The sequence below is a fragment of the Emys orbicularis genome, chromosome 8, assembly GCF_028017835.1.
Source record: "Emys orbicularis isolate rEmyOrb1 chromosome 8, rEmyOrb1.hap1, whole genome shotgun sequence".
NCBI classification, from domain to species: Eukaryota; Metazoa; Chordata; order Testudines; family Emydidae; genus Emys; species Emys orbicularis.
The window spans coordinates 5,359,643-5,378,306 of record NC_088690.1 but is presented as its reverse complement, the minus strand read 5'-3'; the positions used below and the strand labels follow the sequence as shown (position 1 = coordinate 5,378,306).

At 45.1% G+C, this 18,664-nt stretch overlaps 2 protein-coding genes across 3 annotated transcripts; one reads left to right on the top strand and one right to left on the bottom strand.

The window, feature by feature from the left end:
* Nucleotides 1-3,397: 3,397 nt before the first annotated feature.
* LOC135882523 (cytochrome b-c1 complex subunit 6, mitochondrial) lies at nt 3,398-6,734 on the bottom strand. Its single transcript, XM_065409457.1, has 4 exons — nt 6,605-6,734; nt 5,579-5,611; nt 4,672-4,833; nt 3,398-3,681 (listed from the first exon to the last, which is right to left on the bottom strand). The coding sequence occupies exons 1-4, from the start codon at nt 6,653-6,655 to the stop codon at nt 3,649-3,651; spliced, it is 279 nt and encodes a 92-aa protein (XP_065265529.1). The 5' UTR covers nt 6,656-6,734; the 3' UTR covers nt 3,398-3,648.
* Nucleotides 6,735-7,635: 901 nt separating this feature from the next.
* On the top strand, nt 7,636-18,109 carry LRRC41 (leucine rich repeat containing 41). Of its 2 annotated transcripts, XM_065409068.1 has the most exons (9): nt 7,636-7,714; nt 8,676-8,746; nt 10,537-11,764; nt 12,961-13,203; nt 14,557-14,721; nt 15,494-15,592; nt 16,096-16,218; nt 17,194-17,269; nt 17,810-18,109. In XM_065409068.1, exons 2-9 carry the CDS (start codon nt 8,720-8,722, stop codon nt 18,042-18,044), a joined length of 2,196 nt encoding a protein of 731 aa, XP_065265140.1. In that variant the 5' UTR covers nt 7,636-7,714; nt 8,676-8,719; the 3' UTR covers nt 18,045-18,109. The 2 variants fall into 2 exon arrangements, with proteins under 2 accessions (XP_065265140.1, XP_065265141.1); XM_065409069.1 differs by lacking the exon at nt 14,557-14,721.
* The last annotated feature ends 555 nt before the right edge of the window (nt 18,110-18,664 follow it).

Here is an 18,664-nt window from a genome sequence, read left to right as displayed (position 1 = left end):
ACAACCTCCTCAGGTAAGGAGTTCCACAAGTTGACTGTGCGCTGCGTGAAGAAGAACTTCCTTGTATTTGTTTTAAATCTGCTGCCTATTAATTTCATTTGGTGACCCCTAGTTCTTGTATTAGCTGGTATTACTGGGAGCGTTCAGTGGGTAAGGACTGAATGCGAAAGGCAGATCTTCACAGGGGCTTACGGTGCACCTGTTGTTAATCTGCAAAGCAAAGGTGTAGCATTGGCCTGAGGAGAATGCTTGGGTGACTGACACCCACTTAAGCACAAGCAATCCTCCCTCTCACTGGAGGGGATGGAAAGAAGGTGACTCTCAGTCTTGGGCACCCTGAGAAATACCACAGCATCTCAAAGCAATTTACGGTATGCTTCCCAACAGACCCCAGGCATAATAAACCCAAAAGGAGGATCTTCCAGTTCAGCATTGAGGCAGATTGATAGGGAACCACCTAGGGCCAAATTACACTTTCACTGCTAGTGCTATGCCTGCTGTGTGCATTCACCAATGAATTTGGTCTCCATAGGTGACAAGCCAACACACCTTTCACAAGCATAACATTCACTATACCTGTAAATCTTGGTGCAGAGACAGCTGTTTAGAATACCTTGTGTGACAGGTTTCTAGTCAAAACCCAGCCATCCAGTTTCCAGTCTTGCAATTTTTCCAAAATAATTTTTTTTAAGGCATATGATGATCAGAGCAGTCCTTCAGCAAAGAGTTTTTATGCACAGTATGTTTAATACTTCAAAGCACTTTATGAGCTAGAAATTATTCTCCCATAGTATTTTAAAATAGAGTCATTTTCAGTTTCTGTGGCCCACAAAATATTTTCTTTAACGTGAAGCTCTCATACTCACGCCAGGGTTGTGAGAAGGATGCTCCATTTAATCCATTACTGATCAATTTACAGAACATTATGGTAGTAAGAAAGACTGCAGCTTTTAAATCCAAGAACTGCTATTTTACATTTTGTGCTTTGAAGCTCCAGGCAGGAGGGAAAAATATTCATCAAGTTACTTGTGAAGTGTCACAATGCACTTGTGGGCAGCATCAGCATGAAGAATTATTAGATGCTAAAGATGCTCCCTTAAATCTTAATTCAGCACAAGTCCCATTTGTACTACAAAGAGCTACATTCTGAGTCAGTGCTGTAGCTGACCCCACAAAACATGGGCCCACACTTGCAGAAATGACTAGTGGTTTTGGGTGTCCCACTTGAAACCTTAAAGCAGCCTGATTTTCCAAGAGTGCTAAGCACCAAGCCTCAAGTCCAGTCCCCATTAAGGTGTGTGAAGTGGGGCACCCAAAGTCACTAGGAGCATTTAACCGTGATGGGTGTATAGTGTTTTAACCCTGTTCCCAAGCAGGGCTCTAGCACTATTGTTGAACTGTAACTCCATTTTGGCTCTTCGAGGGGGAGGACTTGCCTAACCACATCTGTGACTATACCACTTTGCCCTCTTAGGTCACACTGTATGTCAAGATTGTAAAGTATATTGCAGCATATAAAAGACACCCACAGCCCCGGCATTAGCAGCTGAGCCAGTAAGGGCTAGATGCCAAGATTTTCCTCACACTGCACTTGATGGGTGTGCATCAAGACAGCTTTGTAGAAGGCAATAAGGCCATGATAAGTTACAGTCACTATGGATTTGTCAAGAACAAATTGTGTCAAATCAATCTGATCGCTTTCTTTGACAGGGTAACAAGCCTTGTGGATGGTGGGGGAAGCAGTAGATGTGGTATATCTTGACTTTAGTAAAGCTTTTGATACTTTCTTGCATGAAGTTCTCATAAACAAACCAGGGAAATGCAACCTAGATGGAGCTACTGTAAGGTGGGTGCATAACTGGTTGGAAAACTGTTCCCAGAGGGTAGTTATCAGTGGTTCAGTCATGCTGGAAGGGCGTGAGTGGAGTCCCACATGGATCAGTTCTGGGTCCCTTCTGTTCAATATCTTAATCAACAATTTAGATAATGGCATAGAGAGTACACTTATAAAGTTTTCAGACGATACCAACCTGGGAGGGGTTGCAAGTGCTTTGGAAGCTAGGATTAAAATTCAAAATGATCTGGACAAACTGGAGAATTGGTCTGAAGTAAATAGGATAAAATTCAATAAGGACAAATGGAAAGTACTCCACTTAGGAAGGAACAATCAGTTGCACACATACAGAATGGGAAATCACTGCCTAGGAAGGAGTACTGAGGAAAGGGATCTGGGGGTCATAGTGGATCACAAGCTAAATATGAGTCAACGGTGTAACGCTGTTGCAAAAAAAGCAAACGTCATTCTGGGATGTATTAGCAGGAGTATTGTAAGCAAGACACAAGAAGTAATTCTTCCGCTCTACTCCGCGCTGATTAGGCCTCAACTGGAGTATTGTGTTCAGTTCTGGGCACCACATTTCAGGAAAGATGTGGACAAATTGGAGAAAGTCCAGAGAAGAGCAACAAAAATGATTTAAGGTCTAGAAAACATGACCTACGAGGGAAGATTGAAAAAAATTGGGTTTGTTTAGTCTGGAAAAGAGAAATCTGAGAGGGGACACAATAACAGTTTTCAAGTACATAAAAGGTTGTTACAAGGAAGAGGGAGAAAAATTGTTCTTCTTAACTGCTGAGGATAGGACAAGAAGCAATGGGCTTAAATTGGAGCAAGGGCGGTTTAGGTTGGACATTACGAAAAACTTCCTAGCTGTCAGGGTGGTTGAGCACTGGAATAAATCGCCTGGGGAGATTGTGGAGTCTCCATGACTGGAGATTTTTAAGAGCAGGTTAGACAAACACCTGGCAGGGATGTTCTAGATAATACTTAGTCCTGCCATGAGTGCAGGGGACTGGACTAGATGACCTCTCGAGGTCCCTTCCAGTCATGATTCTGGTGAAAAAGCTGCTGTATCAATGTATTGAATATGCCTATCTGACATGATTGCTAACGTGGTTCGAGTCTGCATACACTGTAATTCTAGCTGTAGTGGAGATACCAGGGAGGGTGTCAAAGTCAGAGGGGTGTTTAAAACAATGGGGACCTTTTGTATCGCATAAACACGATTCTACTCCTTTTCTTAAGTATAGTCTGGAGGTAGCACATCCGTCCCCTGTACAAGGGGCATAAATATCTTTGTGCCTTCCTGCTGATTGAGGTACTGACAGATTTATGAGTAGCCCTATCGTCTCCACATACCATAAGAAAGGGGCCCAGAAATCATCTCTTCACAGTTCCAACTTTGTGCTTGTTGGATCTGTGCTTGTCCTTGATCCTCATGCTGCCAGTAATGGTTGTGCACAAGGGAATTCCTACAACAGGGAGGAAACCTCCCCTCCCTACTGTCTAGTGATTAATATTAATTAACAGTCTTGATTAAGCAGTCATAGAATGAAGCCATTTCCACAGGAACTTTGAATATGTTTAATATGGAAAACCACAGAAGATGGTTTGTTACAGCTGCACGTTTTTCACGGAAGATAGATGCGATGACACGGTGGCACCTGGATCACCGCAGCACAGTCAGGAAGCTGCTCACTTATACTGTACATTCACAAGAACAGGCAGCAAGCAGCACTTGGAATCCAAAAAGAAACTGCACCGTGTTCCAGCTGAACGATGGAGGCAGATGGTGGGACTTGCTCCAACATTTACTTCAGATTCTTAAAGAGTTTGTGAGCCACCTAAAACGGCATGATGAAGAAAGCTTTCAGTAACTGACAGGTTCTCTCAACACAAAGGTCTTGAGAACTGGACAGACATTGTATTCTCTCTCTCCTCTCTTCCCTATCTTTATGTCCCTATCTTCTGTATCTCAGATTCATTAAAACTGCAGCAACATAATTAGAGGATTGATCACAGAGAAGATTGTCTCCATCGACCACCAATAATTTTCTAATTGTCTATATGGTCCCACCTTTGCCTTTCTTCAAACAAACTTACGAAGGCTACAAAAGTGTAGCTCAAACCAATTACTAGAGGTTGACAAACAAGCAATACTGAATTGTTTTTTAAAGCCAAGGATTCTTACAAACTCCAATATTTCAAATTAATCCATCTGCTTCAGAGATGAGCTGTATTTAGTAGTAGTAGTACAGTGCATACTGATCAGCACAGGGCCCTCTAAAAAAACCCCAAACCAAACCACTCCCCCGAGTGTTCTCTCTCATTATAACCATTACATTTACTGGACTCTATGGGATAAGAGTTTCAACTCAAAAGCAGGAACAAATAAGTATTTAAGAGAAAAAAAAATCACCTCACAGGATCAAGGTTCAGAGTTCTTCAAAATTAAAAACAACATTGATTCAGTAGATGCTTGTTCTTATTCACCCTATATTGCAATCAAACAAAGCTTTTTAGGGCATCATCAGCTTTACAGATGCAGTCTGGGCTGATGGTCAGGGCACTGGACTGGGAAGTAAGAGACCTGGTTCTATTCCTGCCTCTACCACTGGCTTGCTGGGTGACTTTCACCTCTGAGCCTCAGTTTCCCAAATCTGTAGAATGGGGATAATGATACTGACCTCCTTTGTAAAGTACTTTGAGATCTACCGAGGAAGAGTGTGATGTAACAGCTAGGTATTACAGAAATAAGGTACTGATTCAGTCACGTCCCATTAGAGATTGCAAACCAACACACATGACTAGGTATCAGCCTCCGTTGGACTTACACAGTGGTCCCTGGCATGCAGGAAGTCAAAAAGCTCTTCCGTACATTCCTCCTGTGTGTGGGACCTTGAAGACACTCGCGCATCACACAGCTCCAGCTTCTCCCGTGCCTTCACGCACTTCTCAGTCTGCTCACAGTGCTCCCTTATTGTGGTTAAAGGATCCTGAGGGTCAAGTTAAAAGATATCAGACTTTTTGTTCTCAAACATAGTTTGTAGAGTTACTTATTCTACATGGTCAGATGCAAATCATATGCAAAGAATAGGCTTTGAGAGTTCAGACAATAGTTCCAAACCAAATTTCCTTGTATGCTAACAGCTAACATTTACATAAAATGCTACACATGCACATCCAAGCCCTAAGCTGGGGGGCATGTCCTCAGCTGGGTAAATTCCCCCGCTCTGTACCTCTTTTAAAAAGAGATGAGCAAAAAAACACCACCACCACCATTTGTGGTGCTAGAAGCCTCTATGGCTCTCAAAATGAAAGCATTATCACCATATAAACTACACATCATATCTAGGGCCAGATAATCAGCAAGCCCGTAGAAACACACTGATAAAAACCCCACACATTTGCACATGTACAAACAAGCACTTTATTTTGCATACACTACCAGATACGCCCAAGCACGTGGTAACCACGATACAAAATTGTACACACAAGTGTACATCTACAAGTTCACTGGAAACCAGGTCTTTAGACATTAGTTCATTCTATTCCCTGTATGCTGCAAAGTAAAATGTTCATTTCATCAGCCCCTTGTTTGGAATAAGTTTGGTTAATCAAAGATAACAAAAAAAATAATAATAAAATACAAGCATAGTTTCACATCCATTATAAAAGATTTATGCTTCTTGCACAGTTTTTCCTTGGTGGAAAAGGTTTCTAAGCTTCAGTAGTTCTTACCACTAGTTCTGCCTCCTCCTCCTCTTCCTCTTCCTGGGGGAAAGAGATACCAGATAAAAGTCAGTTATATTATGCCATAGAGAAAGCCTTTATGCCATTATACACACTTAAGAGTCTATTGAGTATAAAAGCTATTTCCACAAGTGACACGCGGATTTTAGGAATTTCTCTTTCAGCTCTCTCTATTTTATATGGCTTGATTAATTCCAGAAACTGAACGAATGGGAGGTTAAATGATTTATGTCTGATTTAAATACACTGTTTTCACCTCAAAAGCTTAATCTTCAAGCCGGTTCTTTCATGAAGAGATTGTGCAAATTTGTCTGCCTAGATCCTTTACATCTCCAGCATAAGACTCTCCCCTGCGCCACTAGAGAGCAGTTTTGTTCTGTTTCCTACAAACGTTTCCACTCTTGCAGTTGAAACTGAATTGCTGAGTCCTGTCCCCCACGCTGATCAGTGCGGTCTCGTTACTTCCTTGTGCTCCCCCATCGTCTCCACCTGCTCTCTCCTGTCAGCGCTTTGATCCCAGTCTGTACAGCGCCTAGCACCAGGGCTCCAGACCTGGGGGTACTGCGCCGGGGGTGAGCCCGCCCCACCCAGGAGTTGCGATGGCCTGGGGGGTGGGCATGGGAACGGCTCGGCGCCGAGCGGCTCCCCACACTCCCAGGGCCTGCAGCGGGAGGCTCCGCAGCGCAAGCCCAGCCAGCCTCGCGGGGCTCCCAGCGGGCAAGGGACGCTCCCCACCCTAGATCCAGGGGCCCATCCCCCCGGGACGAGCGGGTTACGGGGGCCGGCAGGGGACACGGCTACCGGGGGTGGGGGGGGGAAGTTGTGCCAATACACCGGGCCCTGGGGGAGGGATGAGCAGGGTACGGGGGCCGGCAGGGGACACAGCTGGGGGAGGGGGGGTAGAAGCTGTGCCGCGGACCGGGTCCCGAAGGCGGGTAAGGGATGAGCGGGGCGGGAGGGGCGGCCCCCGGCCTTGCGGCCCGCCGTGCTCGGGGCAGGCTACGTCTGCCTCACCTCGGGTTCCCCGCTGCGGCTCCCCAGCATCTCCTCGTCCCGCAGCCCCATCGCCGCTCAGCTCCAGACTCCGCCGCCGCGCAGAAGGACTCGCCAGGGTCACCCGCCGGAAACCCCGCCCCTCCGGTCCCCTCTCTCACCCGGAAGCGGAAGCCAGGCCCTCATGACCCTCCCAAGATGGCGCCGCCGCCCGGAGCTGTTTTTCTCTGTGCGGCGGGCCCGCCCCTAGAGTGCTCGTCTGAGTGAGGGCGGCGGGGGCTGCCATGGAGGCCCGGGCGGAGGGAGAGGCCGCTGCTGGGAGCCCCCCCAGCCTCTTCGAGCTGAGTGGGGTGGTGGTGAGCTCCGCCATGGGGACCCTGGAGAGAGAGGTTTGGGGTAAGGGGGGCGCGGGGGTCCCAGGCCTGTCCCCGGGGGGCGGGGCGCTCAGGCCTGCGCCAGTGCGGGCGGGGGGGTTGGAGTCCTAGGCCTGTCCCAGTGCCATGGGGGTGTTTCACGTCTGTCCTAATGCCGTTTGGGGAGTCTGAGTCCTGGGGGATGGGGGGCTCTTAGCCCTGTTCTAGTATATAAATATATGTGTGTGTTGGGGGCGGGTCCCAACTTAGGGGGATGACACAAGTGTTTGGGGAGAGGCGGGGGTCCCAGGCCTGTTCCAATGCAGCGTGTGTGGTGGGACCTGAGTTAGGTATGAGACATCTGTGATGGCAGCACATTGAGCGCTGAGTGCCCCATAGTTACCAGGACAGCCCCATGCCCAGGGGCTTTGTGAGGAAGGTTTGATGCCTATAAGGCATCCCTGTGGAACCTGACTGGACCAACTTGTGCATGGGTGCAATGGTGATGGGTTCTTGTCTCTGCTTTAAGTGCAAGTGCCAAAATGCACATTTATGTGAACATAATCCATGCACCAGAGTGTTACCCTATTGGGAGCTTCAGTCTCCATTTTATTTTGTTGTCTTTGAAAACCTTTTCCACCTCTCAGACTTATAAAGCATTCTGCATCTGTTCTCTTCCCCCATCCCAAAGCACTCCCTGGACAGATACTCCAAGGCATCCTGCCTTTGCTTAATATCTATTACCTGGAAAGGATTGAGGAAACTGCTGTGAAAAAAGGTCAGTTTTATTCATAGAAATTTATTCTCTAAAGTTGAAGGGTTGTTTGGTCTCCACTGACCATTTGGTTCTTGGCCTCTCTGCTGAAACTGTCAACAAGGAATAGCAATTACTATCTGCTACAAGAAGTGTTTTGGTGTGGACGCTTTCCCTAAATGGAACTGGATTTAGAATTTCAAATACATTTCTTATAGAGCACTGAACAGCATTAAAGATAATGATTTTCAGTGACTGCTAACCATGGCTGATGAATAACAATGAGATTAATAATAATATTAAAAGGGGCTGATGGTATCTGATACATCCAGTCTGTTTAAATAGATGAGAATTCAGTGAAAATCCCTAATGTATAGTTTTTAAAAGACACCATCAAGTCAAATTTCATCCCAAACTTTGGCTTTCTAAAAAATGACATTTTCAGTTCCTAAGACAAGAAATACTTAGTATATTTGATTGTTTAAATTCCACTGGAAATAGTTTTGTAAATAATAACACTGCCTGCAATATTTGCAATCCAAACATTGCTGCTTTTTGCTTCTATGTAAGTATTCAACAGTGAAAATTATTATTTAGTGTCCAAAATGAGGAATACTAAAAGTACATAGGCAGGATTAGTACAGAAAAGTTTTAATTAATTTATAATAATTAATTAGATTACCAAAACTAAAAGAATAACAATCTGATATGTAATAGGTAACAGGGGAAAAGATGATTTTTGTACGAAATGTCTTTTAAAATATTATTTTAACCTCATAGTGCCTCTTTAGCAACCATAAAATGTGTCATTTCTTTTAAATCTGTATCGATCTAGTGCCCTAAATGTTCTCCAAAAAATAGTATTTGATGACTCATGTTTCTAATCTTATTTGTTTTAAATTAACATCATTGTGAAACCCGAGAAGGGAAAATTGAGTAAACCTTTTGAGATAGAGGATTCGGTGTAAAATTGTTTGTTTTTCAGGACTCTCAACCCAGCCCATATGGCACAAACTCTGGAACGATGTGATGAAAATCAGACCACCCAAGTCAGAGGTGAGTTGGAAAGCTGCTGATGGACCAATTTAAAAAGGACACAAAGTTTACACCTCAATTTTGCAAACACTGATGCATATTTTTCACTTTGAGCATGTGAATAATTCCATTGATTTGAGTGAGACTACTGAAGTGTCTAAAGTTAAACATGTGTAAATATTTACAGGATCAGGGATTAGGATGTCACCCTGGTATTCAAAACTTTCCATAAAACACCTTATCTTGTACTTATATAGAACTTTTCATCCAGAAGGATGCTATAGCACTTTGTGGGCTTAATATATTAGGATGAAGCCCACTACTGGAGTGTATGCATGTGTGCTGTACATTTTGGGCCTCACAAAGAAGGTGCATGGAATTGGGATGAAAATAAATTTATTTTATTCTGATTTTATTACACTCTAGGAAGGTCTTACATTTAAGAACCAAGAATGCAGGTCATACTTATAGGATGAGGGACTGTATTTTGGAAAGCATAATTCAGTAAGGGACTTGGGGGCCATGGTGGATAGCCAACTAAACATGTGCTCACAGTGTAATGGGGTGGCTAATGGAACAAATGTAATCCTTGGATATATAAGTAGGGGAATGTTGAGTAGAAATAGAGAGGTGTTGTACCCACTGTATATGGTGTTACTATGTCCAGTTGTGATATCCATACTTTAAAAAGGTTGTTGACAAATTGGAAAGTGAAAAGAAAAGAACTACAAGAATGATTTGAGGTCTGGAAAACTTCCCTTTGAGCCTCTTTATTCTCTCTATCTATCTGTTTAGTTTAACAAAGAGAGGGTTAAGAGGTGATTTGATCCTGGTCTATAAGTACCTGCTTGGGGAGAAGATTTCTGATAGTAGAGTGGTCTTTAATCCAGCAGACAAAGGCGTAGCAAGATCAAACAGCTGGACGCTGAACAAATTCAGAGTAGAAATAAGATGCAATTTTTTTTTACTAGTGATTGTAACTCTCCATTGGAACCAATTTACTAAGGGACAGGGTGAAGTCTCCATCATTTTTGTCTGTAAATCAGTATTGGATGTCTGTCTAAAGAGATGTTCTAGCTCAGCTAGAAATAATGGGCTTTTGATGCAGGAGCCACTTGGTGCAATTCTGTGTCTTGCGTTATATAGGTGGTCAGACTAGACGATCATAAAGGTCCCTTCTGGCCTTAAAATTCTCGCCCCTATCTCTGTTATTGCTGTGTGGGTGCTACCCCCAGATGCCCCAGTTGTAAAGCCTCTGCTGTGCAGATGTTGGAGTAAAGACACATGGGGAATAAGCTGTTGAATTAGAACCCTGAATGATTAGGGAGTACAATATGTCGGTAAGCCTGATTCTGATACCCTGAGCCCTCCCACTGATTTTAATTAAGACCTTCAATGCTAGTTGACGGACTACAGTACTTTTCAGGATCAGAACCTTAGCTGGTGTCAAATGCTGCCTTGCAACATGGAATCCATGTGGCACAGGCTGTGGCAGTATAAGCTTGTTTATCACCAATATCCCCCCAAACTTTCCTGAAGGGACTGCCTGTTGGGATGAGAGGGTATTTCAGTCTCCATGGCACATCCTTGACCTCTAGAGACTGATGACCACTGGGAAACTAGTGGAAGTGGTGGTTTCTGTGATACTGACTGAAGCCACTAAACACTTGTCAGATGATAACAGTTTATGGTCACTGTTGACCTGGATAGAATCTGAATTAGCATCCTAGGGTGAAAGTCCACTCTCTCTTTCCCAGTGTGTTCTTGTTTAAATGAGGATAAAATCCATTAATTCTGGGATTTTATTACAGAACATAACAAGTTGGAGGAAGAAGTTCCTTGAAACTTTCTTCTCAAATGTCCTGCATGGAGTTTTGGATGTTTCTTCAGATCAGCGCCTGAGTGACCGTCGTTTTTCACCCCTACTCCACAGCTCACGGCATGTTACGCAGCTCACCATCTGTAACATGCTGCAGGGGGTAGCAGAGCTCACTGCTGAGCCCAACCAAAGAGTGCTAGAAAACCTGGCTGGCTCATTGAGAACCTTGAAGTTCCATCTGCTGACCTCCGATCTGTCCATTAGACATTCACTAAGTTTGCTGCTTCATCATCTGATCCACCATGGAGCTGTCAGCCAGGTGTCCATGTGTTCCTGGCCAGTTCCTGACAAAGTACTTTTAGTCCTTATTCTGAGTATGAGTGCTGGGTTTTGGCACCCAGGTAAGACACTTATGCACCAGGACAGCCCTTGCAGTCTTTGCAGAGAGGAGTCTGATGCCCAAGGCCTGCTAACTCAAGAGGATGGTGCCCTGCTAGGGTCAAATCAGCTGTGCTGCGGGTCTACTGAGCAATCAGAGACTGGCCAGTGGGGTGATAGTGAGTCAAGAAGCAAGAAGGTCCAAACTGCTTCAGCCAAAGTGCTTCAAGAAGCTGATCCAGATTCTCAAGCGTCTATAGAACTGTCCAGGAGCAGTAGTGGCACTGTTAAAACTCCAATGCTCTGTGGATTAAGGAGCCACCCTTTGCAAAACCTAGCATGTCAAGATGTAAGCTGCGAGGTGCCCCCTGAGTATTACAACATTAAAGGAGAGTCTTCTCCTTCTCTACCAGAAAGGTCTTCTGTTGGCCCCGCTTTCCGAAAGCCCTATAGACGGTTTAAGACTGCAGTGGGGAGGAAGCGCCGCAGCCCCAGGAGAAACCGCAGAGCTCATGCAGACCCGGAAGATCTTTATGATTTTGTCTTCGCCGTTGCTAGGGAGGAGGAGGAGACGGCAGAGTCGCTCTATGAAAGCAATGCCCAGGAGGGGGAAAGCATTGATGGCTGGGCCTCTTCCCCAGCAGACACTCCTAGCTTTGAGGGTGTGGGCTGCACGGAAGGAGGCTCTGTCGGAATCCTTCCTCTGAAAGCGGCTTGCCGCTTCCGAAGTATCTCCACACTGGAATTGTTCTCCATCCCTCTGACTGGGGACACCTGCCGGGCTTTGGGGAACCTGCTGAGCTCTTGGGTATCTTTAGAGAAGCTGGTTCTGTCTTACAATGGTTAGTAGTAATAACAGAGCTTTTAATTTCAGGTGTGTTTGACAATCTGGTGTCTGACTGTAGCCAAATTCTAAAAACTGCTAAGATCTGCACTGGAATTTTGGTTGGGTGGAACAGACATTATTGGGCACTCTTCAACTCACCCTGAAAATATAGGTAGCAAGGACGCTTCAAACCATGCCAGGCTTTCTTTAAGTAGGGAAAAAAGCAAGGGAAAGCTGGTCAGCAGCAACCGGGCTTAAAATCTGAGGGGTGTGTCTATGTTAGAGGAAAAGGTGCCAAGATGCAAGTAGAGAATAATGAAGAGGATACAAGCTGTGAGAGAAGGGAAAGGAAGAAATGGACAGCACAATGGGGCCCTATTCTTGGCTGGCCCTTAGGCACCACTATATTATCCATCATTAATACTAAGAGTTTAATATTTTAATGGGGTCCAGAGGGGATTCTTCACCGCAGAGTAAAAACATCCCGTAACATTTTTTTGTTCCTGTAACTTTACTTTGGAGAAGGAACTGGGATGTAAACCCATCAGATTAAAGGGACAAATGAGTCTAACTAGGAGTAGTGGGGGTGAGACAGAGCAAAAGGATAACTTCCTAATGGTGAAGTCTGATAGACCCTGATCCTCCAGACTTTTGCATGCAGGCAGATTCCTGCACCCACGCTGAGCTCTACAGAAATCAGTGGAGTTCCGTGTGGGGGCAGGTTACAGGATAAGAGCCTTAGATTATAGAATAGTTCCCGAAAGGAATTGTCGGAACCCCATCACTCAGAATATTGCACTGGGCTGGATACAGCTCTGCTGCTAAGAGTTCTGCTCTGGCTAGTGGAAATGGACAAAGTGACCTAGTCAGTCTTTTATATCTAACGTTGTCAATATGTATGAAAGACGCTGGCATTCTTAAGATGTTGCCTAGAGTTAATCACATATTTTACTAATCAGAGGCCATCTAGTCCATCCCTGAAGTGCAGGATTGTTCCCTGTAATTTATTGTCTAGTGCATTGTCCAGTTTTAAATTACTAAAGTGATGGCTTCTACCTCTTCCCTGAGGAGACCGGTCCACAGTCCAACACTGGGATCTGTTAGAAAGGTGTAGATGATATAGGCTGTGTCTTTGTTCCAGCCTTGCTGAATTATTTGCTCTCTCTCTGTGTGTAACACCCATCTTGCTTGCTATTGAAATGTTGGTTTCAGGCCTGGGCGCTAATATCTTCTGCATCCTGTCTGGGCTCCGGGCCCTCTCTCACCGCAAAGACTGCAGCCTCCACGTGGTGCGTGTGAGTGACGTGTTCTCATACATCCCCTCAGTGGAGCTTGTTCGGTCCATCCTGACTGCCTTCCCCCGCCTTCGCACACTCTCGGTCAGCTTTGATCTCAAAAACCAGCTAGAGGGGAACAGGCCAGAAGGGCATTCGAGCTCGGAGGCAGAAATTCCAGGTAGGTTATAGATGCTGACTAGTAAATGAGATCTTACTGTTTGTTTAAAGCAATAAGTTCAACCTCCTTTGCACACAGGGTAAGAGTTCAATCCTTGGGGCCATTTAACGGTCTGGGGCAAAAATCTTTCTGGGGATTGGTCCTGCTTTGAGCAGGGGGTTGGACTAGGTGACCTCCTCAGGTCCCTTTTAACCCTGATATTCTATGATTCTATGCATAAGTCCTGGCCCAGTTTGCACTTAGCTAGGTGATCGTGACCATTCCTTTGTGAGTCAGACCTTGCCACAATTGTCTACCGCCAGATTGATTGTGACCTCCAGTCTGTTGTATGCTCTGACATGGCACAACTTTTGAGGGCTCCTGGACAGAACGCCTTTAATTGTGTCACATAAAATACCAAACACAATGTCAGCCCTAACAAGGCCAGGCAGAACCTGTAGTCAGTGCAGAAAGTGGCTGTTGGCTTGCTTACCTGTGTGGTCCAGATCTGCTGTGCTGGCTTCCTGTTCACTTGTGTGTGCAATTCATGCTATTGACTAGGATATATAAGGCCTTATAGAGAGAGGTTGGCTGATGTCAGTCAGAAAAAAAAAAAAAACTGTTCACCATCATGATAGCTGAGATCAAGTGCAAGGCTATTGCTAAGCCCCGGGATTTCCATGTCTGAGTGCTGTAGCAGGGCAGGGACCCACTGCCTCTTTCAACAGATATGTTGGTCTTCAGGGCATGGCAAAAGGCCCGTTATGTCTACACGATACAGCCTCTGCTGCCATAGTCCCCTAGTGTAGACACAGCCTTCGCTGACAGAAGTTCTTGTTCTGTCAATGTAGGAATATCCCCTCCCTGAATGATGTTAGCTAAGCACTCTTCCGTCAACACAGCTGCCTCTATGCTGGGGGTTTGGTCAGTGTAGCTGTCAGTCAAGGGTGTGGTTTTTTCACACTCCTGATCAACACAGCTATGCTGGTATAACTTTTAAGTGTAGACCAAGCCGCAGGCTTTTGGCTTTGAATGAGATCTGTGAAGAACTGTGTCCTGGAATGAAAGTCTGATTCAGCTATTTGTGGATAAGGGGGTAAAATTTTCAAATGTGACTTAGGTGTTTAGGGGCATAAGTCCTACTGAAAATTAATAAGACTGAGGCACCTAAGTCACATAGGAAAATTTTACCCAAAGTCTGTATATTCATTCCTGTTCCATGCACCCAGACGCTGGTGATGGGTACATTCTACAAATCTAAAATGACAAGTAATTACGATGGATAACTTAGTTCCTCCGGGAACCAAATGCATTTATCAAACATTTTTGAGAGAAAGTGTTTGCAGACAAACATCTTTTCCCCCCTCCCTTTAGAGAGCTGCCTGGAACAGTTAGAGATCCGATTCCCCAGAGAACCTCTGCAGACCAGTCTCCTTTGGCCTGTGTTGAAAGCCTCAAGGTCTCTCCAGCAATTGTCCTTGGACAGTGCTACCATTTCCTGTCCCCTGGAGTTTGGGCTCCTTCTGCAGGCACTCAAAGGTAACACAATAAAACTGCGTAGTGAGCTTCTTGGACAAAACCTATCATGGTCTCCTGTGAGCAGCTTGTCTAGGGGCCTCCCTGTTCCTCTCCCACCCGTATTGTCTAGGGGGACAGGTGTACACTACAAAGTTTTGTGGGCATAGCTGTCTCACTCAGGTGTGTGGAAAAATTCCACACCCCTGACTGAAATAGCAACGCTGGTCAAAACCCCGTGTAGACACAGCTATGCCTGCAAAACTGTTCAGGCAGGTGGTTTATCTATAGATCTCCTTATGCCGGTATAAGTTGTATCTCCAGTAGGGGGCTCCACCAGCATAGCTGTCTCAGCAAAGCCTTTCTAGGGTGGAGCAGCCCTAACCATTTGCCTTTCTGTTGCTTTGGACTGTAAGCGCTAGGTAACATTTTCAAAAGTGCCTAACATACTCAAGTCCCATTTTCAAAAGTGAATTAGGCACCTAAGGGCTTTTGAAAATTTTACTCTTTTTTGTCTCTACGATGCACACACCTGGCGCGATACACGGATACAGAAAAATGGAAAAGGCAGTAGGGATTTTCTTCCCATTTTTGTTTTAGTGAAAATTACCGTGGGAAGTTACTGTATCGCATAAATCTGAAGGCAGAATTTGGCCCTAAATTTGTAAGTTTAAGTACTGTGAATGGTGAGCTGTTACTTATCCAGGAGTGGTTGAGATTTCATTAGCAGGTAGCCCGTCTCTTTTGACACACAGGCACACGATACCTGACTAGTAAGGTTTTGTCTGTCTTGCAGAGTGTAATCCAGGCCTGAAGAGACTGAGCTTCCATGATGTGAACCTTGCTGACTACCAGAAGGAAGTTCTCCTCCTGCTGCAGGACCCTGTCCTTCAAGGTACAGCGAACACCCGCCCACCCACAAGGGCTGCACCACAGACTGCTGGTGGGGCCGAGGTTGGAGTCAATGTGTGATCCCAGGAGTACAGGATTTGTCCAACAGTTTCATTCTCTCAGCAGTGGGAAGGAGATGTGTGAATTGGGGGGAATGAGAACGCACCTGGGTTGTGGCTAAGGAGCGGTAAAGCTCTGAAGCCAGTCTGCAGTACAAAACAACCGAGTTACGGTCTTGGCTGTTAGACATAACATGCATGGTGCTATAACCTTATAATCAGGTCACATATGATCAGGATTTTCCCCAGGTAACAGAACACCATTAAGGGTCCTGCCTACACTATTCATTTTACGCGTGTTGTAACTAGGTACCTAGTAATGGTGGTTTCAGTTCTTGCACCTTAAACAGGGCCTCCAAAGTGATCTGCAATATGTAATTAAATAATTTACTGACTGTGGTGAGAGAGGCCAAAGATGCATCTATCACTGTGTGTATTTTTTTGGTAGAAATTACATTTTCCTTTTGTCGGCTGTTTGAAAGCTGCACCACTGAGTTTCTATCCGACATAATCCAAATAGTGAAGAGAAATTCAACTCTGAAGAGCCTCAAATTGCCTGGAAACAGACTTGGTATGTACCGTCAATGCAACTATGTGGGCATTCCCTTACAGCTAACTATCAGGATAGTAGTCAGAGCCATTGCTGACCAACTTCTACCACTGAGTTAAACACAGCAAGTGTTAAACAGTGGTATTTGTGGAATGAATATTTTTTCATGGAGGTAGATAGGGCATTCCAGCCATGTGCTGCATTGTACAATTATCCAGGTTTCCCCCTCTTTCTCTGAAGCACTAGATTTTGGCCACTGCCAGAGATGGGATTCCAGATGTGGAAGATTAATGGCCTGATTCTAGAATAGCTAGAAATAAAGCGGATAGCACTAGCTCTAGCCGGGTGTACTATGCAGACACTCTGCCTCTGAAACTGACTGCATCGGCTTACTCAATGCAACTTCAATCTTTCTAAAGTTACAGGTTTCTTTAATGATTTCCTACACAACCTTGTTGCTTTAGTAATGTTCAGGTAACAGTTAAAGGTGTAAAAGCAGCAAAGAGTCCTGTGGCACCTTATAGACTAACAGATGTATTGGAGCATGAGCTTTCGTGGGTGAATACCCTCTTCTTCGGATGCATGTAGTGGAAATTTCCGAAGAAGTGGGTATTCACCCACGAAAGCTCATGCTCCAATACGTCTGTTAGTCTATAAGGTGCCCCAGGACTCTTTGCTGCTTTTACAGATCCAGACTAACACGGCTACCCCTTTGATAGTTAAAGGTGTAGTGAGGATGAGGAATTGAATGGCTCAGTGGACTTGTAATGGACCCATCAAACCTCTCACTGCTAGGCCCCCCCAGTCTGAATGAGCCCAACATTCATAGTGACTTCCACGCTTTGCTGTTTGGTGGTGTTTGATGGCAGCCCAGTTTCTAGTAGTAATGGGCCAGCACTGAAGCTGCTTGAGTCCCTTGGTGCTGCGCCTCCCTCTGTCCTTTGACACTTTCAGTGGTTGCAGCTTCACATGTCATTTGTGTTTTCCCATCATTAGGGAATCACAGGTTGGTTGCCTTGGCTGACATTTTCTCTGAAGATTCATCCTCTTCCATCTGCCAGTTGGACGTCAGGTATGCTGGTGCCTCACCATAGTACTCTCCAGTCACGTCCCTTCTTAAACTTCAGTGCTCCAGGCAGCAGGGTAAATCCTGAGCATAGTTCTGTTCACTAGCTGAGCTGATACCCCTTCAACTAAGATTATGTTTTAGGGAACACCTTGCTGCCATTACCCAGGATTTGAGCATTCTCAAAGGTAGGTCTCCCTGCATACACCGTAAGGGAAGAAAAAGAAATACAAACTTCTTTCAGTGTGGAGCAGCTAAGCCCCAGTTTTAAATGGCTAGGAATTAGTTTAATAACAAAAGCACCGTTGCTTGCCACCTGGTGGGAGAATGGATGGAACAGCTCAGCCCTTTATAGAGGCAGAATATAACCAGCTCTTACGCATGACCTGTCTCCATCTGATACAGTCAAGCTGTTCGGTATCTACTGCCTACCATTATTACAGTGATGCTTGAGAATAAGCACACTCTTCCCCCCTCAAATGAATCTTAACTTGTAGGCACCTAAGGTCTTAACTGCATTTTACTCTTTGTTTTACCTCCTTAAAGCTCAAATTGCATCAAGCCGGACGGGCTCTTGGAGTTTGCAAAGAAACTGGAGAGCCACATCCTGCAGAGAGGCGGGCAGATCAAGTTTACCCACCTCCGCCTCTTTCAGAACTGGTTGGACCAAGATGCTGCAACGGCTCAAGAGGCGCTTCGGCGGCTCAGAGCTGTGTGCAGCGTGGTCAGCAACACATGGGACTCTTCGCAGGCCTTTGCTGACTACATTAGTGTGATGTAAAGAGCGCCCAGGAACTGCTGTAAAATCGATAGCAATAGCTTGAAATAAAGTTGTACAGAACAGTGCTCCCACAGACTCTTTGACATTGCTGTTCACATTGTGTGCAGGAGCAGGCCCAGCTGGGATAAGAAACTAGTGTACAGTACTAACAAAGTAGAGGCTCTTACACCCCTCGCCCCCAAGCAAGGTAGAATTGATCATGCTGCTTTCATAGTGCAAATGGGCTAGGGAAACAAACTCAGCAACAGTGAGGATATATACGAAAGGGATAAAGAAGGGGGAGGGAGGAGTATCTTACCTGATTCTAGCCCACTGAACAGGACACATTTAAAACAACATTCTTGTTCACCTTACAGACTCTGAGGACTTTAAGCTGCAGTTGAATGGTTATTACTGTCTGCTAGAATCTTGCAGTTACTGAGCATTCGAGGAGCAGCTCTGGGTCAATCTTTCATTTTGTGCTTGGAACACAAACTACCCTGAACACACTCACCCTCTCACACTGGTGACTAGAAAATAAAAAGCTAAACCAAGCCAATGCACTGGCCTGTCTTATTTGTGGCAAATAGAGCTCCCCCTTGCAAGAGACACTTCAGTACAACAAAAAACTTTTGCTTGCA

Coding starts and splice junctions, on each gene's coding strand:
- LOC135882523 (XM_065409457.1), bottom strand. CDS start 6,655: ATGGGGCTGCGGGACGAGGAGATGCTGGGGAGCCGCAGCGGGGAACCC. Junction 5,612..6,604: donor GCCGCAGCGGGGAACCCGAG/GTGAGGCAGACG, acceptor TCTTTCCCCCAG/GAAGAGGAAGAGGAGGAGGA. Junction 4,834..5,578: donor AGGAGGAGGCAGAACTAGTG/GTAAGAACTACT, acceptor CTTGACCCTCAG/GATCCTTTAACCACAATAAG.
- LRRC41 (XM_065409068.1), top strand. CDS start 8,720: ATGAAAATCAGACCACCCAAGTCAGAG. Junction 8,747..10,536: donor TCAGACCACCCAAGTCAGAG/GTGAGTTGGAAA, acceptor ATTTTATTACAG/AACATAACAAGTTGGAGGAA. Junction 11,765..12,960: donor GCTGGTTCTGTCTTACAATG/GTTAGTAGTAAT, acceptor TGTTGGTTTCAG/GCCTGGGCGCTAATATCTTC.